Source organism: Syngnathoides biaculeatus, chromosome 17, assembly GCF_019802595.1.
Source record: "Syngnathoides biaculeatus isolate LvHL_M chromosome 17, ASM1980259v1, whole genome shotgun sequence".
Classification (NCBI taxonomy): Eukaryota; Metazoa; Chordata; class Actinopteri; order Syngnathiformes; family Syngnathidae; genus Syngnathoides; species Syngnathoides biaculeatus.
This window is the reverse complement of record NC_084656.1, coordinates 14,953,499-14,980,629: the sequence shown is the minus strand read 5'-3', so window position 1 is coordinate 14,980,629 and position 27,131 is coordinate 14,953,499. Positions and strand designations below refer to the sequence as shown.

At 38.9% G+C, this 27,131-nt stretch overlaps 1 protein-coding gene across 2 annotated transcripts in view; it reads left to right on the top strand.

Annotated features, from left to right (window-relative positions):
• The window catches only part of LOC133491058 (uncharacterized), a 60,110-nt gene that overhangs the window by 30,069 nt on the left and 2,910 nt on the right, over positions 1–27,131 (top strand). The window contains exons 5-7 of one of the 2 annotated variants that reach the window (XM_061801934.1): positions 20,481–20,659; positions 24,065–24,275; positions 26,841–26,909. In XM_061801934.1, the coding sequence (XP_061657918.1) occupies positions 20,481–20,659; positions 24,065–24,178 (293 nt within the window). In that variant the 3' untranslated portion in view covers positions 24,179–24,275; positions 26,841–26,909. The remainder of the gene's footprint in view (positions 1–20,480; positions 20,660–24,064; positions 24,276–26,840; positions 26,910–27,131) is intronic. The other variant, XM_061801936.1, reaches the window with a different exon arrangement.

The window sequence follows — 27,131 nt, the reverse complement described above, 5'->3', positions numbered from 1 at the left end:
GTCAGTTTCAGTGTCTTGCCCAAGGACACTCGAGACAGTGGGCAGTCAGAGCAAAGAACTGATAAACTCTCAGTCGCTGGATGACCTGCTCTAGCAACTGAGCCACTGTTACACCCATGCAAAGTTTTGACCCATTACATCTTCTGTATTCTTTCATATCTAGTATCTAGTTGAACCATCCATCTTATTAATAAATCTAAACAAGCGCACTTTTAGAAATTGTGTCATATTTATTAATTACAGAGGAAAAAAATAACCCAATAATCACACTTTTATATTTCAGTGCCCAACTTTTCTTTGTGCCTTATTTCCCAGCATACCAATTACAAAGATGCAAATGATACAGTCAGTAGCAACATTTGTTTATATGCTTTCACTCAATTTCAAGTTTAGCGTAAACAGTTCTAGAATGAGTAAGGTTTGTTTGTCAGTAACTGACAAAAAAAATTATTCTGTCAAGAGAGCAATCTTGTACATTAGTTACATTTGGATTTTACAACAACCAGAGACAAATTACTTGTGTGATTTCTGCGGTACTTGGCAAATAAAGATGATTATGATTCGTTGAGGGGTTTTCCAAACTGGACGTATAGCCAATTAAACTCGTGTTACAAAAGGAGCTCAGTGTGTATGGTTGGATTTATCATACAAGAGTCAGGTAACACGATTCAGATTTTTGAAGTCCAAATCTCTTAATATATAAGCATACTCAAATTAAGCTCACTATCAGTTTTTACCTCTTCAAAATATCCAAAAGGTTAATTATAAAAGTTTGAAGAAAGCATACCGAGCCAGAGTTAAAGTTATAGTTAGACACAATAGTCTGCAGAATGTCACAGAAATTGTACCCTTTGAAGGTAGAGCGTACTGCCTTCAGTGAATTGTATTCTTTATTCCAACTAACAAGGGCATTGTTGCTGCAGAGAGTTGCCAGAACTTGTCTTGTTGAACTCAAGCTGAGGAAAGTGGAATATGTTGAGTCTGAATGCGTTGAAATTTCGACTAAATATAATTTGGATGGTGTGGGACATGCTACACTTATGCATGTTTGAATGCTACTTAGAAGTACTAATGAAATTTATCGACGACCAATTTTCTCATTTAGGTCAAATCCTGCAATGATTTTTAATTTAAGGCAGCAGAGCAGTTCCACACGTCAGCATTAAAAATTTTAAAATCGGTGCGATGCACAATAATACTTTGCATTCATGCAAAGGTAGAATAGGAAAGTCAAGATAGTTTGCAGTACTTGCTCCTGACATGTTCAGAGAAAGTGTCAATACTAAAAGGGCTAATGTCGACTTTTCTCACACACTCATGTATGCACACACACACACACAAAGACACATACACACGTAAAAATAAATCCGAGCATCCTGCATTAAAATTACTCACTTATGCATGCCCTGATGGCTGAACTCTGTCATGGCGCTGAATTGTAAATTATACATTTTTCATGTTGAGAGGCTCATAGAGTATATATTTTGGTTGATAATGATATTTTTTCCCTGCCACTCTTTGTTATCTTATTAGACAGCTTCGCTTTTTAGAGGATTTGACTTACAAATGCAGGTAACTTCTTCTTAAGGGACAAATTATGCTTTCCCTACCCTTATGCATTATTAAGCCAATAAAAGTAGTAAATACCACGACATAGTATGAAGTTAATTTTCAGATATGTAATAACAGACATTTTCTGTTAGTTTTTAGCATGTAAAATCTTTAGCTTGGCCTCTCCACATCTGATGCCGCAAAAATGTAATGTACAACAGTGATTTAAAAGTTAAAAAAAACCCATCCCAATCCAACAAAAAAAATATTGCAAATGGAGGAAAACGCATACATGCGGTAATTAAGTCAATTCATAATTATACATATAAACATTTAAAAGAGCTTTGACAATGTTATTGTGACTTTCACGACATTTATCTTGTTTTAGTGTTCTGCCAATATTGGCTTGTAAAAAGATACTTTAACTGCAACAGTTTGTCCTCAATGAGCCAGGCAGGATACAACATTCTGGTGGGTGGGAGGGACGCAATCAATGGCTGGGCTCTGTTAATTAAAATGGATGTGCTCTTGTTTAGATTCTCAAAAACGATAACACACACACAATCACATTTATAGTCTCGGTTGAGAGTACAACCAAAATGTAACTACCTAAACTGCTGCCAGGTGCAAAGCTTCTAATTCATGCCATGTGAGGACATTTTATCATCTATTGATGTCACTGTTTAGTCATTTACAGGATATTTTAAGAGGAGGTGAAGCAATGACTTCGTGCCATGCGAGAACACCACAGAAGGATCTGGACTGTGGTTACAGTGATGTCAGTTTCCAGTTTTTCTGTTACCTCAGGGCTTCTTTGCACAGGCACTTTTAAGCCATTTCTGTATACATTCACAATTTCTCCTTTATAGTGAAATGAGGACAATGACTACAAAGCAAATATTTATCATTATTGATTGATGATATAAAACTGCGCAAATATTGTGACCTTTAAAATAAGTTAAGCCCATTTTTGTAAATTCACTTTCCAAGCGTTCAGCTTTATATCTTAAATGTGTCTTTCATTTGCCTTATGTGACTTATTGCCAAGATTAAAAAAAATAACTTGAAAGGATGTGACATTGCTCATCCTAATCTTGTGGCACGTAACAAGGGGCGGCCAGCCAGGATAACCCATCTGTTTCATTTTATTAGACCACTAATGTCTTTTGTGTCTCCATTTGTCTCGTCTTTACTGGGAGATTAATCATTTCTTTCTCCTTAATGTTTTTTTTTTTTTTCCCAAGATAGGGAGTTGTACACTTCCACAAACAACCAAACTCAGAATTACCAAATTCTTATTATAAGGCTGTAAAGTACCTTTAACCTATGTGTTTTCCCCCCAAATATTAAAACTATGGCTTTGTTTGTGTAAATTTAAGAATATGCTGACTTAATGTCGAATTGTATTTACACTTATGAATTGTTGAACTGCGGGATGAACCAACTGTCACAAATAGATGTAAAATTTAATTAAGGAGTTACATTTTCCTGTCAAAAGGTTTAAGTTGTCCCCCGTAATATAAATTGTGTAGTTGTGTTTGTGACAAGTTATTATAGTCATTTATTTTTATCTCTATTGTTTTGATTTGTTCAATCGGCAGCAAATAATTGTACTCACTTGGAAAGCAAATAATGTTGAGGATCCTACAGTATATGAGCTACAGTATTACTTTCATCGGCTTCCCGACTATAAGATTTCCAAGGACACTGAGCATTTTCAAAAGTAGGATTAAAGATGGGTTGACTGATGTCAATGTAATATTCGATGTGTGAAAACACGGCACCGTTCTAGTGGTGAAGACCGGAACACACTGTAGAACACTTTTTGATGGCACATCGCGTATTCATTCAAGTTCTCCGTTGAACCGTAATGATTGCGTCATGATCGAAGACAGTGAAGCAGAAAATCACGCCACTCAATGCTGCCCTTGAGTTCCAGATATGACAGTTCTACATCTACAGCTGGTCGATACGCAAACTGCTGGAGGTTCACCTCATGGTTCTCCAGGTCTTGAGGTTGGTTTGGTATAGTCCTCCCCAAGTTTGTTTTTACATAAATTCAGGCTATTGGTTTGGCTACTCAGGTCATGCACAGCAATGGAGCTCGTCACGACTAAAGCTAAGGTGGAAAATGTACAGAAAGACCTTGCAAAGCTGTTCTGGAGGAGCCTTAAACGGTCTGGTTCTTATTCCATCATGACCTGTAGCTTTATGAGTCTTAATCCTCCTCAGTTCTTTTCCTCACTCGACTTTATACCTTCATGCAAGGCTGAGATAGATGCTGCTGCATTACACTAAGACCATTAATGCCGGCCAATCACATGCTCTGCTGGCTAAAGAAGCAGGTAGAATGACGGCATCCCAGAGAGAGAGTGGGGCAAAAGTGGAGTCAAACAGATGAAGGCTGCACATGGAAACAGTTTTGCGCAGGGCTCAATGTGCTGTGGAAATTGCCTTGTAAAGTTTCTTTTTTAAGAACTCTCAGTAAGTCATTAAAAACGTCACTTTTCCCCCCCCACACAAGCTGCGATTTAACAAGCCGCTTTGAGGACACAGCATGACATAAACTCCTTTGTAATTGATGACAAGTGCAATCCATTTGTTTGGAACGTGCAGCTCGGTGAAGACGGGCGAAAATACAGAAACGGGCGGAGATGAATACAAATCTGAAGGAGGCGATTGCCTCTGTGCAGGCACGGCTCAACAATGTGTCACGTATAGATAGCCGTATGTCACTCAGCGACAACAAGGCATCGCATCGAGTTCAAGCAGAGATGGGAAGATAAACCTTTCACGAAAATGGCAGTCAGCTGGGAGGGTGGGGGAAAGACACGATACTAGAGGGTAAAGAAGAAGAACCAAATGAAAAATAATACAACATAACTATATGAAGATTAATTAAATGGTAAAAACAATTTCAGTGCTAAATAGAGAGATTATACTGTCTTATTTCAGTAGCATGGTGTTGTTTTTGTGGTAATTGTGTCTGCTGGCTCTTCGTCTAGAGCCACTAACAAATGCTTTCACATTACAATATGGCGTAAAATGTTGCGTACGTCATTGTGATAAAACTTTACGATTTGTATAGGGTTTTCCAAATAGTTCAGTTCCCCCTGAGCTTGTGTATTTTTGACACTGAGTGGGCCATAGTGCACCGCATTGGCTTTGTGCTGCAGCACTTTGTACACATGCAGTAACTGCACTTAGTAAGGAGTTTCACTGGAGTGGTTCGACAGTCCATCCATTAAGATAACTGGCATTAACGTCCTTTGCTGCCCTGCTGTTCCGCTGATGGATACACACATCATCTGTCAACATGAGTCACACACACTTTGGGTGACTGACAGTATTTTGGGAGTTTAAGAAGTGAGAGCGAGGATGTTGTTCAAAGTGAAGGCTTGAAATGTCCAATATTTTGAAAATGGGTTTTGATACTTCCTTTAGGATAAAAAACAACAACATTTATCTGGTCCCACAAGAAACGTAGCCCTCAGAGTATTGTGAGTAAAATGTAAAAATAGTTTAAGCAAAACTTTTACTTGAAAGATGGCTTTTTTTGTGATCATTATTTCTCCTGGCATTTACAGTATTTTGAAAAAAATCTATGCAAAAAAATCTTTGCGGGGGAAAAAAAAGTCACAGATTAGAAAATATGTAAACTGAAGCAAGGATAGGTTCAGCAAATTGTACGTTAAAAACATGGAAGTGAGGTAATGCAACTGGTCTATTCCAACAGAGGCAAACCTATCTGAGGGCATTTACCTAGTGTTCCCATATAATATGCATGCATATCCCTTCTGTTTTATCCAAAAGCACATTTTTAACATTCTACTCAGGTTGGCACAATGAGTTTTCGGAATAATGTGTGTCCGCTGGTCAAATTAAATGAACGTCTTACCGGAGAAGCGTTATCAAGCTCATTATATTGAACAACACGCGCACAACAGCAGAAGCAGCAATGTTTTCTGACATGAATGGATGTGATGTACTTACACATGCACGCATCTATTATTTGAGAAATGATGCTAGCAAACATAGTCTGCTTGGCTTTTACGTCCTCTCTGATGAACTCAGTCGTGCATGAGCATTATTATCTTTGTAAAGGCAGAAGGTTTGATAAAGATCTCATATGAAATCTCATTGTCTCTCATAGTCTGCTGGCGTATCTGCGTCCATCCTCTACCGAGGATACACGCAATGAAACTATTTGATGTGTTGTCACTCACACTATTGTAAATGTGTGCTTTAAATATGAGTTTTAACAGGCAAAGCAGATTGGGATGTTTATCATCATGTATTGATTGAGTAAAAATGGGGAAGGTGACAAAAACACTGAAATTGTAATAAAAGTAGGGCAGTGTACTTGTAAGTATATGGTTTTAAAGTGTACCATTTCTGCTTTCCATGTGCATTTCATATATGTTTGTAGTTATAAAAATACACAATGCAATATGGTGTGATTGGACTCACAACAAACACGTTTTAGAAGTTCAGATTCAAAGCATGTGCCATATGGTAGGAGGTAAAAACACTTTAGGTTCCAATTAATTCCTTTTGAATACCGCCAGTAGGTCACATGACCATAGTTAGGAAACAGAGCTGACTTTAAAAAGGTCATTGCATTGTTACAACTGCACCAAGACACAACCACTACTATTAATTCCAACCAAAATGTCAGAAGTAACACATGTACTTATACACAGCAGTACTGAGAAAAAATAACAATTGAGCTATTTTCACTCCTCGCAATTGATTTGTATGATTCATCCTTAGTATTCACGGAGAGAAGAGCTTTGATTTTAAAGCAAATGTGATTTTTAATAGGAATACTACTTTGTCACCCTCAGGGGAGCATTCTGCCTTTGCAACACCCGAGTATTTTTTTTTTTTTTTTGACGTAACCACCACCAATTGCCAAATTAACAAGAGGCACAAATGTTTTGATTAATTCTACCGAACAACCAATCTTAGTCTATTATTAATCATCCAAATTTTTATATTTTTATTAAAATATAGGTACATACAGAACAAGGACAGATTCAATACACTGCACAGAAAAAGGGATTTGTAAAGTTTGCAGAATGCAGAGTGTTGTTTTTAATTACACTTTTTACCAAAGGTGTGATCGCTCAAAGAATTATTTGCTACTCTATAACTAGCACTAAATAAAATAATTTATTCACTGGTTCAAATGAAAAATGCTCATCGAACCAATGGTCATCGTGAAGATTTGTCATTCTAGGCTGTGCAGAGGAGCAACTAAGAAATTTTAACGGATCTGTGCAAATCTGTGTGCAGAGACGTTTCCACTTGTCCAGACGGCCGTGGACTGCAGGCCACTTTCTGAATCCGTCCCCTCAGTCCACCTTTAACAGTCATTAAAACAATACAATTCTTTTTAACATCGTTGTCCTGCTTTTCAGAGCTTAGCATGAATGCAATATCGACAGTCACTGCACGGATGACCAATCACGCAATCAACTGATGAGACAGAGACAAATATGATGAAAAAAAGATTTGGGGAAACCAGTTTGCAAGAGAAAAAATGTTTGCAGGAATTCTGCCAAACAAGCAATCTTAGTCCATTAAAGCTGTTACACATCAATATTGTAGCCAATTCATGACAAAGTAAAAAATTATGTAAACATAAATTGGTAATTTGGTCTTAATTGGTTATAATTGTCACTCCTGCAGGTATTATTATTATGTATTATCACCCACAGCTCTTTCATATCAAAAGTTATGAGCATATTAAAATTTATTAGCAATTACGATTATAGAGTAATGCTTATGTTGTACAATTGAACACTATGCCACATTATTTTTGTAGATCTTATCAGAATTGATACAATCTGAGCACGCTAACAGTTTTTACTAGGTGATAATAAAAAACTTATAGAGAATTGGGGCGAGAGTTTGTTTTGTACGCAGCGACTTTTAATTCCCTCGTGTTGTTTCTCCGATGCGATCTATCAACATGACGGTAAAGTGTGAACGTGTGTGCAATCCGTCTTCATAAGAGCAGGGAGATGAGAACTCTTAATAGAGGAATAATGTCTAATTGCCTGCAATTACTTTAAGATAATGGCATTGTGTGATTCTCGGACAGACAAGGCCAGATGATTTGTAAGAGAGGTTTTCATTTTTGAAAAAGACTGAGGAGACGGATCGCAAATTTAACCCAAACTCTTTAATTAACATGAATAATACGGCGCTTAACAGTAAGTGGAAAGAAAGAATGAACTCAAAATTAAAGGAACACAAACCCAGTTGTGTGGATGAATACAATTCTCTAAATTGGGAGCACTTTATACAAAAGCGCTAAATACTTTTCAAAATTAATTAAAATAAAAAGGACACTTGCTGGTATGTGATGTGCTGTTATTTGTGTCTGCCTTAGAATAAAAATAATTAAAAAAAAATATCCACTTGTAACTTGAGAAACACAAAATAGTGTTTGCAAAAGTTTAATGCTCTGTGGAATAAGACCGGGAGGTCAAAGACAGCACATGAATGCCAAATGAACTTCAGCCGGCCCACTCAGACCAGAGTTTCTGCTCTTCCTCACTGGAGAAAGGTTCGAGAGCATTCATAAGAAGCATGGCAAGGCATGGAGCAGTGCATCAATCTGAAACAGATATGCACAGCACTCAAGATAAATATGTAAGCTGGGGGAATGCAAATTGTTTTTGAGTAACTAAGCAGATGTCAAAAATGATGATGATAAATGTGGGTGAATCCACCTGTCATAGCTCCATCAAATTATATAGAATTATACGGTATAATTAATCATGTCTGTCTGGGGAGGAGGCCCGTGATTGGCCGGCGACCAGTTCATGGTGTACCCTGCATCTTGCCTAGAGTCAGCTGAGGTAAGCGCCAGCACACCTGCGACCCGAGTGAGGATAAGGGCTATGGAAAATGGTTGGATGGGTGTCTGGGGAGCTGATCGTGCTGTTAACCATGTAAACAAAGTTAATATATAACCATTTTAAAAAACGCCTTATTGAATGCTTTTTTGTGAAATACAATATTTTTTGTTTTTCTTTCGGCTTGTCCCGTTAGAGGTCGCCACAGCGTGTCATCTTTTTGCATCTAAGCCTCTCTTGTGCATCTTCCTTTCGAACACCCACTGTCCTCATGTCCTCCCTCACCACATCCATCAACCTTCTCTTTGGTCTTCCTCTCGTTCTTTTGCCTGGCAGCGCCATCCTCAGCACCCTTCTACCAATATACTCACTCTCTCGCCTCTGGACATGTCGAAACCATCGAAGTCTGCACTCTTGAACCTTGTCTCCAAAACATCCAACTTTGGCTGTCCTTCTAATGAGCTCATTTCTAATCTTATCCAACCTGCTCACTCCCAGCGAGAACCTCAAGATCTTCATTTCTGCTTTCTCAAGTTCTGCTTCCTATTGTTTCTTCAGTGCCACTGTCTCTAATCCATACAACATGGCCGGCCTCACCACTGTTTTATAAACTTTCCCCTTCATCCTACCAGATACTCTTCTGTCACATAGAACACCAGACACCTTCCACCAACTGTTCCATCCTGCTTGAACCCGCTTCTTGACTCACACGCTCACCGTTGCTCTATATTGTTGACCCCAAGTATTTGAAGTTGTCCACTGGAAAGACGGAGGCATACACTGGAAAAGAGAGGAATGAAGATTAGCCTAAGTAAAACAGAATATATGTGCGTGAATGAGAGGGGCGGAGGAGGAAGAGTGAAGCTCCAGGTAGAAGAGATAGCGAGGGTGGACAACTTCAAATACTTGCGTAAGTCTGGTGTGGCAGAGAAGTATCTTAAAATAGGACAGGACATGTATGATGGCAGCAGAACAATGGTGAGGTGTGCCTTAGGTGTGATAGAGGAATTTAAGGTTGAGGTGGGACTGCATCAGGGATCAGCTCTGAGCCCCTTCCTGTTTGCAGTGGGAATGGATAGGCTGACAGATGAGGTTAGACTGGAATCCCCTTGGACCATGATGTTCACAGATGATATTGTGATTATGCAGTGAAATCAGGGAGCATGCAGAGGAACAATTAGAAAGATGGGGACATGCACTGGAAAGGAGAGGAATGAAGATTAGCCGAAGTAAAACAGAATATATGTGCGTGAATGAGAAAAGTGGAGGGGGAAGAGTGAGGCTACAGGGAGAAGAGATAGCGAGGGTCGACGACTTCAAATACTTGGGGTCAACAATGCAGAGCAATGGAGAGTGTGGTCAGGAAGTGAAGAAACGGGTCCAAGCAGGTTGGAACAGCTGGCGAAAGGTGTCTGGTGTGTTATGTGACAGAAGAGTGTCTGCTAGGATGAAGGGCAAAGTTTACAAAACAGTGGTGAGGCCGGCCATGATGTACGGATTAGAGACGGTGGCACTGAAGAAACAACAGGAAGCAGAACTGGAGGTGGCAGAAATGAAGATGTTGAGGTTCTCGCTTGGAGTGAGCAGGTTGGACAGGATTAGAAATGAGCTCATTAGAGGGACAGCCAAAGTTGGATGTTTTGCTGACAAGGTTCGAGAGAGCAGACTTCGATGGTTTGGACATGTTCAGAGGCGAGAGAGTAAGTATATTGGTGGTAGGGTGCTGAGGATGGAGCTGCCAGGCAAAAGGGCGAGAGGAAGACCAAAGAGAAGGTTTATGGATGTGGTGAGGGAAGACATGAGGGCAGTTGGGGTTAGACAGGAAGATGCAGGAGATAGGCTAAGATGGTAAAAGATGACACGCTGTGGCGACCCCTAACGGGACAAGCCGAAAGGAAAAGAAGAAAAAGTAGCGTGAAATCTGCCTTGGATACATGCGCATACCCAACACCCAGCCTGTTCTGTACATATGGCACATGAAACATTTAGTCCCAAGTGAGCGCTTGTGCTATTTTCCTCTGTGGGTCACAGGATTAACTTGCAGAAAATATAGTGCATGGTGGCGCTAATTTAAGACTCTCACTGAATACTCAACTCCACTTGAAACTAATGTTCCTCAGGCAGTAGCGTGTGGGTCTACATTAATTTGGAATTAACTACTTGGGTCGTGTATATAATGTACAGATACGAATAAAAATAAAATGCACTAATTCACTAGAAAATTATTCAAAAATGAAATAATTATTGAATAAGCATCAGAAGGTAATAGGAGAGATCTTTATCAGTGAAGTGCTTTGTTGATTATTTGCGGACCAGCTTCAAATTGTTTTTTTTTTGTTGTTGTTTTTTTTTGTCACACTAACACACAGTGTATGGTTTGCAGAGCCTGAGTTGAGAAGGTTCATTCCAAAAGGCCATCAGAGAGAAATATGACTGCATAGATCTATTATGATTTTTGTATTGAAGTAGAGAGAAGCAGGTTTTGACCCGAGGGAGTCTTTTATTAAAAAGGAGCCAATTCAGGTCTCAAGCTAACTTTGAATTAGATTTCTTTTGCATATCATCACTATTAATATTGTGATTATTTTTGGTCACAAAGAAAAGACTGCATGGAGTTATTTCCATCATTTCATGATATTGAAAACTCCCTTTTTGTAATCACCTATTTTTTTTAACATTTTATTTTGCTTTATTTTCTTGCCAGTAGTTATTTGAATTGATTTACCTAATTTGAACTACTTTCTTGCGGGGTTCAAAACTTCTCAAAAACAACCTCTATCATCAAAATATAGCACCGTTTTTTTTTTTTTCTGTTGTGCTCCCAAAGTCCAACAGACTATTTATCAAAAAATGGAAAAATACAGCAGAAAGGCTGAACTATATTTGGAAAATATATTTATATATAAAAGAAATATACAAAACAATGAAAATTCCCATTCAGTCCAATACCAATACCAATGAAAAAAATCATTCACTTTTTTCCCTTTTTGTTCCTTCCAACTTATCACACCCCACAGTTCTCACCGAAACTCTTTTAAATGTCCCCTTATATACTTTTAATCCCGCCTCCTGGATATTCAATTTAATAATAATCAATTTATTTTGGCACTCTCTTGTGAGGATAAGCATCTTGGAAAATAGATGGATGGAGGTCATCCGACCAAAAACATGGCTTGTGTGGTCACCTGAACAACAACACGCTAGAATATCATCAACAAAATTATTATACTATGCCCATGTTTGGACTACTTTTTCCTGAATGTATGCGACAGCATGAGCATGACATGATCCTTAAGTAGTGATAGCTTACGTATGTATCAATTTACTGTATGATTTGATCTAAAGTAGAACAATTGAGTCAGCCACACAACTGTAGGGGAGGAGAAAATGGCACAATGTCTTTAATCGTTATGGTTGTAATGCTCAATCTTATGAGGGTCGCCCTGAAGTCTATTGATCACGCACATCTATTAAAGACAAAGTAATTAGTCATTAGCTTGTCACCTCGAGCTGACAAACTGCTGCGCTGATCTGCACTCCTTCCTTTGATTTAATATTGTGCTGAGATTGTCAATAATAAAATGTTATTAATCTCGCTGTACATTTGATGATTAATGTGTCCTATTCTATTGGCAAATACAGACAATGGAAGTATTTTGGACCCTGAAAGTCACCGAATGTCACATCGAAAGGGTTTACACAGAGTACTTTTGGGCCCATGGGTTGTTTTGACCAAGTGCGAGATGTTATGAAAGCTGTTTTCAGAGGTTCCTTGGAGCATGAGTGTCATTCCAAAAAGAGTGAATATGAAATATTTATGCCCACTGCATCTAGACAATGCCCAAGGCAAGAAATGTCTATGATTTCACTTAAACATGATACAGTGTCTTTCTCCAGGGCTGAAGGAAATGCAAAACCGTCGCAACGACTGACCTTTTTGGTAGAATGTTTCATAATGACAGACTCAGTAAAAGTTTGTTAGTACGGTGAAGAACTAATATTCTTCCCAAAAAAGTGAACTGACAAAAATGTCTTTTGTAAAAGCAATTTCTATATGGTCCTACTCTCCAATACAAGTTTTTCCCCCTTTTAGAGCCCGTGCACGTGCCGTCACCATTTTCATGGCGCTATATTGCCGGTCAAACAGCTGCTCGACAGTGTGGGGGACATTGAACCGGAGCAGAATATTCACAATGCTCGATACCTGTTGTGCTGTTCATTGTCACAACAGACAAGACAGATATTCAAAGAGGTCATTCTATAGAATATCATCTGAAAAGACCAGAAGAGATCAATCGATTTTTGCAATTAAACATGATGGATGGTGCCCAACCAAATACAGACGACGCTGTAGCGATCACTTTATTAAAGGTAAGAATTATTCTTTTCAATCTCAAATTCCCGAGAAGTATTTATAATGCCAAGTTGGCTCATTTTAGAACAATGTGTTTAAAAAAAAAAAGTACGACTGAGTCGTCTCCAACGTACACGGAAGCGTGTTGCAGGCACACGTTAAAAACTTCTGTAAACCTCTCCGTGACAGACTTTTTTTTTAAAATATGCATTGTTCTCAATTGAGTCCAATGTATATTTAAAAAAAGAAAATAAACCGTCTGTCACAGAGAGGTTTATGTAGGTTAAAGTGTGGCCGCAGCACGCTTCCATGTACGGGGCCTGAAGCCTATCGCAGCGCTTTATTTTCTTTTTTTAAATACGCATTTGACTCATTTGAGAAAAAAAAATGTGTGTCACCGATAGGTTTACCGAAGTTTTAACTTGTGGTCGCAACACGCTTCTTGTACGGAGGAGCTGACTCGCTGTCTTTTTTTATTTTTTTCCAATTATATTTAATGAATGCAAGTTTGTGTAAAACCAGGGGTCACTTATTTAAATATTGGTACAGGGAGTCCTCTGGTTAAAATGGTCTCAACCTAAAACATTTCGACTTTACAATGCCGCTCCCAGTACGCCATTATGTCTGGCTAATGCTTGTCTGTGTTTGTGCGCTGGGAGCATCTTTGCATCTTTTGCCCTCTTTTTTTAGACATTATTGCCCCAAAGAAGAAAGCTGTCTATTAGCAATGCTTCTGGAGCCAAAAGTAAATCCATTACCATGGAAACGAAGCTCAAGATCATAAAAAGATTGAAGATGGGAGAGACACTAACATCACCAAGGCTTCAATCGGTTGACCGTGGTGACAATTATCAAAGAAAAAGCCCATATCTTAGCGCTTCTGAAGGGTTCCGTTCCTATGTCAGATACAATGATCACAAAACAAGGTTCGTTGATACTTGTTGAGATGGAGAGGATTAAGGACCAAGTTCCTTCACAATAGCTAAACACAGCCACACCTTCTTCTTCTGCATCAACCTCTCAGCAGTAATGCTAAGTACATCTTATTTCACTGTATTTGTTTTTTATACAACACATTTTGATGTCAATACTGACTTTAATGGTGGAATTCGACTTACGTTGAAATTTGGAGTTCAGTTGCGATTGTAGAAACGGATCTCAGTCGTAGACCGAGGACTCCCTGTATTTGTATCGGAAAAAATCTGAGTGGGTCCATCATTATGTGGGATTTATTCTTGATTGTGAAAAGATCCAGCAACGAAGTATTTGTATGCATCCAGAGTTTCATATGCTTTCAAATTCTTCCGTGTAAAACTCGACGACTTACCCACCAGATGCATGTGTAGATCCAGTTGTCCAAGACAAGCAGAAGCGGGTAGTACACTTTCTTATCGGCGAAAACATTGACTTCGGCATTAAATATGGGTCCTCGATGCCAAGTGTCTCTCATTTTTCCACGTACCTTAGTTTATTATCATCTTCTAAATGTTTAAAGGTATGGGACAAAATTCTGAGCGTCATGCTATAAGACATATTTTCGTTTCGTTTCAATGGATTTTGCAGTAAACGATGCTTTGTTTGACTGGCAATTTGGCCAGTCACGTAGTTTCGGTGATGTAGGTGCATGAGCTCTATAAAAGATGGCAAGACACTCTTTCTTATATTTCAGTGGCATTAAGTATTATATACTGAGTCAGTGTGTATGAAAAGTATGTCTTTTTTCCGACTGTCAGGTTGAGGCAAAATATTCATTAGGATGATCATCCCAAACCTTTAAACCACACTTATGTCAACAAAAATACGAAGATAGAAGAAACAAATGTCAACAATTCCAAACCACATCAGTGTGGTTTGACTTTTTAACCTTATGTCAACTGTTAGGGTTGTAGACTGCAGCTGTTTGCTCAGAATGCGTCAACACAATTGTCTCACCACATTGCTGAAATGATAAAACAAAGTTCTAACTTCCAACAACGACAACATATTCCCAGTCTACTGAATTAGATAGGGAGTTCCAGACGATTTGATCTGATCAGACATAAAACACACGTTTACATTTTACTAGTAGATGGTTTCTCTAGTTTAGAACACAAAAGGTCTAACAAAACATCAACAGCTGTTGTTTAGAAACTCAGTGTGATTCAAGATGTATTCTAAAAGCCATTTATCTATAATAACACAGCATTTCAGGAGGAAAAAACCCAAAACACTCTAGTTCTTAAAAGCTAAAAAACAAACAAACTCACACATCTAAATCTGATTGTCATTAAAAAAAAAATCTACAACTCTTAAGACTCTGCCATAAGGCGTTTGTTCTGTGACGTTTGTCCTGGGAATGCTTTTCCTTGTATTGCATCAGGATGAGGCAGACTAAGGGCCCAAACTCAGCGGTGCGCATAACTTGTTTGACTGTGTTTCAGAGTTAACAACCTCGAGTTGTTAACGGGGTCCAAGATAGCCAAAATAATAATCATAAATATTTTGATCAATATTGTAATCATGATATATTGCAATTATTCCTCATGTTAGGAAAAAAACATTTTTTATATGGACATACTTTTATGTATTAGCAAGGGCTAACTAAGCATGTACTATAGCACTGACTTTTCATTTGAAAATCCATCCATCCATGTTCTTTCCCGCATACCCTCAATAGGGTTGTGGCATACTGACGCTGGGTGAGAGCCAGGGTACACCCTGAAATGGTCACTCGCCAATCCCCAAAAACAATTCTCAGTTCAAACAAGGAAGTTAAAATGCAAATGGGAATGAAATGTCTAAATTTGAAACACTATTTGCAAATCTAATGACTAAATTGAGAAATTGAGTATTAATGCATATCCTCTGAATAGCTTTATTTCCATTCTGAAATTAGAGTGGAAACTTCAAAGGCAAACCCAAGCCATCATTAATGCAATTTGTTATTTCCTGTCACTTTAGGCTACGTGGTATTTATTTTAGCGTTTGGTACAATTTGTGCGTGTAATAGATATTTAAATAATATTCTACATGCAACTGCGGCTCAGTTGAGTTCAGTGTGTTGTCCGTTGACCGCTGGATTGCTGGTTCAAATCCCAGGTCTAAATTTTCACTGTGCCTATTTTGTTGTATTACTGTTTTATTTTTACCATTTTGACTTGATGTTCTTTTTCTGTAAAAATCGCATGCAAAGTTATTTTAATTAACGTTACATTATTTTTGGCGTACGTATTTTTTTTCCCTTGAAACTTGACCACTGTCTGTTATAAAGAATCTGGCATCACAACCTTTCTCATCCAATCCCGCACAATCTGTTTCATATATTACCAAATTTTCCGCACTATAAGGCGCACCTAAAAGCCTTTAATTTTCTCAAAAGCCAATGGTGCGCCTTGTAATCCGGTGCACCTTATATATGGATCAATATTGAGCCTTTAATGCAACTCCATCTAATGGATGCATAATGTAACCCCAGCCTCTACTGTAGCGTCTGTTCTATGCGCCTTATAATGCGGTGCGCCTTATATATGGGAAAAAGTCTAAAATAGGCCATTCATTGAAGGTGCGCCTTATAGTGCGGTGCGCCTTATAGTGTGGAAAATATGGTAACTAGATTGTTTTATAGAGGTGACAAGCTGTAAGCCCCAAGAAAAATAAAACCAAATATCACTTTCCAGTACTATAAAATATGCAAGCACATCTCCTATTAAACAGCCTTGCATTCTACATCCTTCTTACAGTGAAGCTAATGTATCACACCCCTGTACTTTGCTATGAGATAGAGTAGCACACAAACACTCTCTTGCCCTGGATGAACCCCTGCTGCTTGGCTCCCTCGCCTGCAGCTTATTTATTGATTATTACTGCTCCCCATGTAAAATACCCCAGGGTACAACACAGCAGGTTTCTCGCTGGTCTTTTTCTTTCTTTCTTGTCTTTTAGATCCATGCACATAAGTTTCATTATATTCGACTCTGATTAATACATAACTGGCCATAACTTATCCTAGGCGGAAGTGTGACTTTTCTTGTTTCTCTACTTTTTCAGGAAGTGTTTATTTACTCTGAATACTTTAGGGGTCAAAGTAGCTGAAGTCATTCCTCACTGAGTCAATCGCCGCAGCATTGTTTCCAAAGTCCTATGCTTTGTTGGGTATGGGGCGCTTCTTATAACAAAATAGCTAGTTAGCTAAATTTAAAGTGAGATGTAGATTGGCTGTAAAGTACAGAGCTATGGTTTGTTCTTCATGTATTTTGCAATTTATACTTTATATTTTGAAAACAATATTAAAAATGTCAACTATTCAAAATGTGAGATTAGTCACCTTGACCCCACCTCTCAGAATAGACTGCGGCTCTTTCGGGATGCAAATGAGGACAAGCGCCATCGAAAATGGATGGATCATTATTATGAACGAGGACCTTTCATGGTTCAACAATGGACATTGACCAAAAGGGGCTGCTACATGTGATTAAGTAATTACTTGTCTTTTTAAACTTGGTGTAAGCATCACGTGGCCCATTACCTAATGTTATTTTTTTACCCCTGTACCGAGTCCCTGGGAACAATAGTATTTTTCTGGTCAATTATGTTATGTACACCATTCCAGGTAAGACAAACATTAATGGTTGTCAGTACTGTATTTGTTGTAGCATGATACGCTGTAAAATATTGCCACAACAAATGGTGTTCTCTAGCTATTCTCCAAAAGCCAAACGCTGCACCCTATGCTCTGTGATTAATATTTACAGTCTGTAACCTGTTTTCCAAAATGTCAACTCATTTTATTCATTTCTCCAGTTCCGAGCTGGAGGATTAATTACATTCCAAACCAAAAGCTGCTGAGGGTGAATGATTTGCAGATTATAAAGAAAGAGTCTTAATTTAGGTTAATGGCTTTTTTTTAAGGTACCGCAAAAGAGATGTCACCTCATTAGTCAGTTCAGTGGCCTCCCACCTTGTGATTTCCTTTGCACGCCACTCATTTAAATGAGCAAAAATGTCTCTCGCGATTGTGTAACAGAAAGAAATTTTGTTTTTTCCCCTTGATATTGTAATCATCCTGACCGGTGGTTTTCATCAATTAAGTATCATATCTGGGGTTCCACACAGAACTTAGCAGACGTGTCCCTTTATCTTAGTCATGTTTGACCTTGTAACTAGATTAAATTTGAATTTTGCTCTTTTGTTAATGACATTCCATCAAAGCGCAAATATCACAACTCTACAGACTAAAGGAGAATTAAAATTATGTTTTTTATCACATTTGTGGAAACTTTCAGTATAACCTGACAGTAGCACATGAGTAAGAGGTTCAGCCCTCTCTGGACCCATCTTGAACCTTTAATTTGACTTTTAAGAGACCACCATGCCTGTGAAGAAACAACCAATTAGACACCAAGGGTGTGACTACCAAAGTGTCACTCATTTGTCATGCACGCAACCTCGCACTGACTTTTTATCTTGGGTTTCAGGAGCTTTGGTCAAACGTGGATGGAATATCCACCTCCAAAGTAGCAAACAGAAGCAGAGCATAGGAATCTCTGGCAGCTAAGAGGATTCGACACCAACGGAAAATGAACATTTCAGTCAGGCTGGTATGTTGATCACCCCTTTTTGATTTGTAGTTGCCTCTACATTCTGAAAAGCAAAAGTGGTAATGTTTTGTGTGATAGTAACACTCCATTATGAATAATCCACAGTAGAATTTAGCTGACATTTTTGCTGGTTGACACCATTTTTACTGGGGATCGTTACAGCTGCGGCTAAAAAAAAGAAATTTCCTTTTCTCTGACCCAGCAATTGCCTTAAATAAATCTCACTTAAATTTTTACAACAGATTTTCTTCTTCTTTTTTCTTTATCATTTGCATTGATGAATACTGTTTGTGAAATAGTGTTGGAGTTCCACAAATCAGTGCCATTGGAACACTGACGCATTCTGACTAAATCTGACCTTGGCTGACATTGCTGTCCTGCCCGCTATCATTTTTATGTTTTTGGAAAGAAACTCCTTTCCTGTCTCTTTCACTTTTCGACTTCATCGTGCTCTTTGTAATTCCATTGATGCTGTTGAAATTAGTTTGCCGTGATAGGCCATGTTTTTGTCATGTTTTTTGCGACCAGCTTCTTTTTTTTCAAGAGTAACTTTTACACACACATAGAAGAATTTTCTCTTTCAGTAGTTCAGCTAGTGTTGCTAGAGATCAAGGGTAGAAAAAAAATTGTACACATCAAGGACAAGTAGCCAATAAATTGACTCCAGCTATGAAGAATTCAAAGATCATGGTTATTGTGCTGAATACTAATTGCTAGAATATAAACTTGCTTTGGATGACAACAAAGGCATGTCAGAATTTAAATTATTTTTCACAACTCATGCCTACAAACCCAAAAATATGGAATACAGTACGTGTGTATCTGCCAAAGCTGTCGTTGAAGGTTGCTTATCCATAATTCAGTGCTCGTTGCAAAAAGATGCTGGGTTACTATTACAAAAAAATGCTAACCAACAATAAGTGCGGTGTTGCTGGGATTGAGTAATTCAAATTTATGAAAATGTTTGTTTTTTTTTAACATGAATGTTTTGCAGATGTGACCAGGCATTGGTGTCCTCTCAATTTATTGCCATTCCCTTCATAAAGTTAAGATGTAAATTATCTGGTGTAAAAGAGAGACCAAGAGTTTTGTTGTGTATACGTTGATATAATACACATTTTGTACCTTAGTAGTTTTTAGCAATACAAATGCTACTGCAAACATGACAATGCACCCCCTGTTGAAAATCTATCATTTTTCCAGAGATCATCTTTCAGCCAGTCTTTCCGATTTTATCGTCCACACCTTCAAGTAATTTAAACGTTCAGTATTCCAGAGTTTGCTCCAAGTCGTGGTGATGTTTCTTGCGATTTAGTAGTCCCTCCCGGTAGGTCCCGTAGCTGCGGCAGTGAGGTCCTTTGCTCAATCAATTACGCTTCAAGTCGCTCCAGGGAAGACTTTGATAGACCGCACATTACATAATGACTCCCTCGTTGATGCCGCTGTGCAGGTCCTGTAGCATTATGTGTGTGCTTTTAGATATATTTGTGGGTATGTTTCCAAAGTGTGTGTACACAAAGGGTAAAAGTCGCGACTGCTGGAGACAAGTTCCTTGTGTTGTTACATACTTGGCCATTAAATTGGATTCTGATTCCACGTCAGCATAGCCTTAACAGTTTAGGTGATACAAATTTCAGCACTGGATTCTGATATTGGATACAATCACCAGTGATACATTTGTTAAAGATTAACGCATATTGTCATGACACTGTTGTAAAAGTGCATCAGTGGGACACAAACTCCAGTGAGTTGTAAGTTTAAAAAAAACCTTTGTTGTGGTTTGATAGTCTCCATCAGCTTCTGGTTTTTACTATTTCTCTCACATGTTGTTTTTCACAGTCAGTTTTATCTATGACCACTGTCCCGTCAAAGACAAATCCAAGTTAAAGAAAACTCATCCGCAGAAAAAAATTCAAATGCCACTTTTGAGAAACATTTTGATTGGGGCTGTTGTGACAAGCAGCCATTGATACAAATGAGGAAAGTTAAAATTTAAAAGAGAAATGTAAAATGAGTACAAAGCAGTTGGAAATGTGACACTGGAAGGATACATGTTAATTTTAAAGGCTCCGTCACACCATGACGTTCTGGTCAACGTCCTCTGAACATTTCAATTGTTCTATTTTTCAGCGTTCTCAAACGCGGATGACCCTGGGGACCCTAAACACCTTGCAAACCCCAGTGAGGAAGGTCCGACAAAGAGACAAAAGAAGCAGAGAAAGGATTGCAGGATCCTGGACCGGGCTGTTGAGGATAGTCTGGTGGAGTTTTTCCGCGAAAACGAACTGCTGCTTTCTGGATCTTCCATAGTAGGTGCTCTCTACTGTAGCTTAATATTAAATGGACCTTGCTTTTACAAAGCATCGGTTTATATACCCATATGCATGGAAGTTCAGGAAACGCTCGAATGACGCTCAATGGACAACAAACGACGGTCTTTTCACTTTGGTTACACGCTGTGTGCGCTAGGGGATTGTTCAGTGGGCGTTAACAGGTTGCCAGTGAGGATAGTCTGGTGGAGTTTTTCCGCGAAAACGAACTGCTGCTTTCTGGATCTTCCATAGTAGGTGCTCTCTACTGTAGCTTAATATTAAATGGACCTTGCTTTTACAAAGCATCGGTTTATAGACCCATATGCATGGAAGTTCAGGAAACGCTCGAATGACGCTCAATGGACAACAAACGACGTTCTTTTCACTTTGGTTACACGCTGTGTGCGCTAGGGGATTGTTCAGTGGGCGTTAACAGGTTGCCAGTGAGTTGTTCACTGCAAAGCAAACGATTAAGTAACAACCAAGTAAAGCTAGAGTTACGACTGACTAACGATAGGCAAACGCGTGCAACGCTCGGCGAACCTTAGTAAAACGTTCCACAGATGTTCTTGAACGTTCTGCAGCGTTTAAAGTTAAACATTGATGAACGCTGGTCTCGGTGAGAACTTTTGTGCATGTTCAAAACTTTTTTTCCAGACCGGTGTTCTCCGCCGATTCCCAGGGATCATTGACGTTCACTGGCGCGGAAACAACGCTACTCAGGGGCTATCCGGGTGACCATGGGCTACCAACATTTGCTCAAACGCTATAGGACGCTGGCCAGAACGTCATAGTGTGACCTGGCGATTAGCAGTCCTGCACTCCATGTAATAACTACAAAATAGGATAGAGGGAGCTCGTTGTGTTAAAGTCTTGCAAATGAGTAAAAAAATTAATGCTGAATCTACCTCATCTCCATTTTAAATCCTAATGTTCATACCCTCTCTATTTTCACTGACTTCCAATATATTATTTGCCCTTGTTTTAATTTTCACCATAAAACACGTGATATTTGAAAGGCAAATTGAAAGGGTAACAATGTGACATTTGGGATTTGATCATAAAGACTGCAAATGAGTCTCCCCGTCTCTCATATGCCCCTTGATTTAACCACAGAATGACTAAAACACACACATAATACACACAGAAGCACTCTATAAAGCTGATGTAATGCTGTGTTGTGTTTGTGTGTACTTCCTTGTGTGCATCTTCAGCCCCCAGCACAAAAACAGTCTTCATTTTGCCTTGCTTGGAATTTTTTTTTTTCTCACCAGCTCTTCTCTGGTCAGCTCAATATATATTTTTTTCATTTCTATTTTATTAAACACATCTGAAAGTAATAAGCGTAGAATGTGATGAAAAAATATAGTCTTGGGTGGAGTGGGACACCAGTTTTAGGATACTGAAAAAAACCATAAGGGGTCCTCGAAATACAACAGCCCAAACATTTTTAGATTACAAATGGTACGTGATTTAAAAAATATCTGTTTTCACCGTTTTTAAATTCAAATATTTACTCCATGATTTTACCACTGCATTAGCAAGGATGAAAGATTGACTTGTGTACAAATTTAGGTTAGGAATTAAACTTTGTAAACCGAGGACCCCCTGTATACTCCAGCTATAAAGCAGAAATGAATAATGACAAATGTTCATTTTAAAAATACTAAGGCGCGTGTAGGAATAATTGTGATCATAATTATCATACATCTGCTTCCAATAAAGAAATGCTTTGGTCTGCTCTAGATAACGTGGCAGCCTCCTAGCAGGAGATAGCCAGAACAAAAACATCTAATCATCAGAACTGTTAGAACTGCTGCCTCTTAAAGAAATGATGACCACACATGTATTCAGCAATCTTCCACACATGCACACGCACGTGAACAAACATGTACACCTTCTTTCAAACTGTTTTGCTTGTCGTCTCCTTTTTGTAACATCCATGTAAATAAGAGGCGTCTTAAAACTAAATAAATAGAAGTACTGAGGAGAGGATAATCAGAGAGTGCAGTGGTGAATTGTACGAGACAGTTCCTCTCCTCTCTCCTCGTGAGACTTGAACTGGTGTCTTTGCTTCCTTTTTTGTCCTGTTTAATGAATGTCTGATTGGTGAACCTGACAGCGCGACATAGTCAAAGCAATTTTATTTATATGGTGCCGGTAATAACATTAATATGGTTACGCCAGTTTGCAATACTTGAAGAGCAAAGTATATTCTAATGTTTTTTAAAAAAAACATATTGTAGTATGGAGTAGTAATGATAATAATAGGGCATTGTGGAGGTGATACGGGTCCAAAACCAATCTGATGGAGGTACGACAATATTTAATGGCAGATTAGTGGCCAAGATATATACAGTATACTGTCAAAAGCCATCATAACAAAACAATGTCATTATCCAAGCCGCTTAACGTCACAAGGGTTGCGGGAAAGCTGGAGCCTATCCCAGTTAGCTTCGGGCAAAAGGCGGACGACACCCTGAACTTGTTGCAGGGCAGATATCGACAGCATCACTGAGCAGGAATCGATCCCACGCTGCCCGCACCAAAGGCAGGCATGTGTAACACTACATCATCAGTGACTCCATAACAAAACAATACATGCATACATGTCACAATTTAGGGTTTTGCTGGCACGACAAAAAGGTAGACCCAGGTCCACAGAAGCAGGGAGGAGGGCAGGAATCTCGGAAAATGTATCGTGATCTTCCAAAAGAAATAAACAACAAAAAGCAAACACGGATCATGGACCAAACGCTAAGTCCAAGTTTCACACATACACACACACACACACTCGCACACAAGCTTTGCATTGAGTGGTGTTAAAGCAGCATAGAGAACAGGATTAAGCCGTCGAGTGAGTCGGACTGCCGGCTGGGTCATGTCATAAAAACTTAAAGCGCACACTATGAATGGCCACATTTTATGTGTACAATAAATGTTCAGATGCAACAGGGTGTTTGGGCAAACTGCTGTGTTTATGTTCAGCATTGTTCTATAAACTAAACTGTCACCGAACTTTTGCCCTAAAATAACTAACTTCTTTGTGGCAGCCTGTCTCAAAACAAAGCCAAACTTCCCAATTTCAAATGTGATTTTTTTTCACATTATATGGCCAAATATAATGTTAAAATGGAAAAAAAAAAGACACTGTAGGCTGAAATGAGAGGCAAAAAGAGTGATTTGAGAAACTCAAAAGATTTTATACATTTTATACACCTGCGGTTTTAGTCACATGCTGTGATGATGTAGTCATTGTTCCTCCCTGTTCCACGTACCACCTATGTCGCCGCCATCTTGATTGATTTTGCAGAATAATTAAACATATCATCTGGTAATTTAGTTCTATTTGTTCAAGCATTCTTCCACGGTCACCATTGTTGTTGATTTGTTCCTTGTTAGGGAAAGGAAAGTAAAAACAACAACCACAGTGACCAAAATGTGCTGAAGAAACTCAACGCTGTCGTCCTCGCCAATACCAGCTGTAGCGACACCTCTCACCTGGAAAAGAACTGAAGCATATTTTCAAAACTGTGTGTGTGGGTTGCACTCGAGTATAAAGGCAAACTACGTGCGGGAGCGCTGCATTGATGTCAGCGCGGTCATCACACGTGTGAGTATAAAGAAGCCTTAAGACATGAATCTCAGTCCCCTTACTCACTCACACACATTCACAGACACATACACACACACTCACACACTTCATTTAAAGAGACATTTATGCTACACTGTGACAAGGTGAAGCTAGTTCCATTTCTGTAGAGGGCCCGTGGGGAATATGGGAAGAAACGAGGCATGAGAAATTGGATAGAAAAAAAAATAGCCTGGGAATTATGACATCTCTGGAGTATCCTTTTTTTTTTTTAAAAGATGATTCAGTTGGCGAGTCAAAAAAATGATGGGTTCTTTATGGGGGAAAATCATATGAAATATGCATCTGCTTGTGAATGCACATTGCATGCATGAGTGAGAGCGTGTGTGCTTTTGTGTGGCAGCCTACAGGTGTATGAAAAGTTATGATTAAGATGTGCAGTTTATATTCACCCTGAATTTCTAAAGAAGTAAATCACACACAAATGACACTGAAATGATTGTAGACACACTTGAGGCTTGAAAGGCAACAGAACCCACTGCACGTTGTCTTTCATGGTTACCACTGCCGTAATACACTAGTGTGCTACGAGGGATACATTCTGGAGGAAATGATCCAGCGATGTATAGAGATCGTGCACCTACGTCATAAAATCACACGACTCGCCATATTTTCAAACAAAGCATTGTTGCAAGTTAATTCCGTTGAGCCGAAACAAAAATACGTCTTATAGCACAACATTCAGAGTTTAGTCTGATACCGTTAAACATTTAGATAGTGATAATAAACGGAGGTAGATGGAAAAATTAGACATTTAGCATAGAGGACCCACACTTAATGCCGAAGTCGATGTTTTCGCCGATAAGAAAGTGGAGTGTTAACTAGCTTCTTCCTGTCTCAGACAACTGGATATACATACACATGTATCTGGTGAGTAAGTCGTCAAGATTTACACAGAAAAGTTTGAAAGCGTATAAAAGTCTGAACACATACAAATACTTCGTTGTTGGATCTGTTCTCAATGAGGAATAAATCCCACACAGTGATGGACCCAGTCAGATTTTTTTTTAAGACAAATACCAATATGTAAACAAATGACTCCTGTTTTTACACAAACTTGCATTCATTAACAATGATTGGGGGAAAAAAAAAAGAGGAGAGGGTGTCGGCTCCTCCGTACACGGGAGCGTATTGCGGCCACGTTAACCTCCATAAACCTCTCTGCTGCGACAGACGGTTGATTTTCATTTTTTAATTGCACATTGTTCTCAAATGAGCCAACTTAGCATAATAAATACTTTTTGGGAATTTGAGATTGAGAAGAATAATTCCTATCTGAAGTGAAGTGATCGCTACACAGTCGTGTGTATTTGGTTGGACACCATCACGTTTAATTGCCGAAATCCACTGATCTTTTTCGGTCTTTTCAGGTGGTCTGCTATAGAATGATCTCTTTGAATATCTGTCTCATCTGTTGTAAAGGCCCCGTCACACCATGACGTTCTGGTCAGCATTCTATAGCGTTTGAGGAAATGTTGGTAGTCGCCCAGATAGCGCCAGAAGAGCATTGTTTGAACGCTAGTGAACCTCAATGATCGCTGGGAATCGGCGGAGAACGCCGGTCCGGTAAAAAAAGTTTTGAACATGCACAAAAGTTCTCACCGAGACGAGTGTTCATCAACGTTTAATTTTAAACGCTATAGAATGCTAACAAGAACGTCATGGTGTGACGGGGCCTTAAAAACCAACAGCACAACAGGTCTTGGGGATTATAAATGTTCTCCTCCGGTTCAATGTCTCCCACAATGTCGAGCAGCTATGTTTGACCGGCAATATGGTGCTGTGAAAATGGTGACGTCACGTGCACAAGCTTATAATACCAAGCAGAACAACGGACTAATGAGTAGATAAATAGCTAAACGGACAGACAGACAGAGTGACTGAATTCTGCGCTGCTCATATTGTATTTAAACTATCTATGAATCAGAGACACGAAAACCTGTGATGCTGACAATGTCCTTGAAGTACATTCAACAATCAACAAGTGAGTTCAAGACAAACCAATTTCTTGGTTGTACGGCGGCGTAAGATTCATTTCCCAGTTGGATGCAATGCAATGAGTCCGAATTCAAATTACAAATTAGATGAACCGTCTTTCTACATCAATGGTCGATCTAACGTAAGGGTGTATGGTGCATCAGCTATAAAATAGTTTGTACCTGCATTATTTTTTTAATGTCACATCCAAGCAAAAGTCAATTAAGGGCTGAGAAATGTTTCATATTAAAAAAAATAATGCTCGACCTGCACTGTATGTGCTTCAGTGTTGAATTAATTGGGAGATGGTCCTTGAAATGGTAGAAATCATACAGGCCCAGCAAAAGCATGCTTATGATTGTTTTTCTGTATGTGCTCAAGTAAGATATAAAGTAAAAGCAGAGTAACTAATGACAGCAAAGGATAAATAAGGAGCCATTATAAATAGAAGACCTGAGATGAAAGAAAGTTTCCATAAAAGGATGATGACTTTGAAATGTTCTGAACGATTAAATTATTGCCTCAGATTTCTCTCTTTCCATTTTACAGCTCGATTGCACTTGATGTGTCTCCCCGTTCGCCTGAAATGAGCGAGAAGAGTATGAGGGGAGAAATGAGGTGTGGAAGACAGCTCTTTAACTAGCCAGGTCTAATCTGATTTAATGGACTGATTAACTGACTGGTTGACTAACTTGCGGTACAGACGCACTTCCCTGAGGGAGCAGTCGTTGAATAACAGTATTTTGGACTGATTTACTTTCTGCCAGCTACAAATCATCAGAGCGAACTTTCTTGTGCTGTAATTTAAAGTCAACGATTGATCCAATCTTGCTTTTTCAA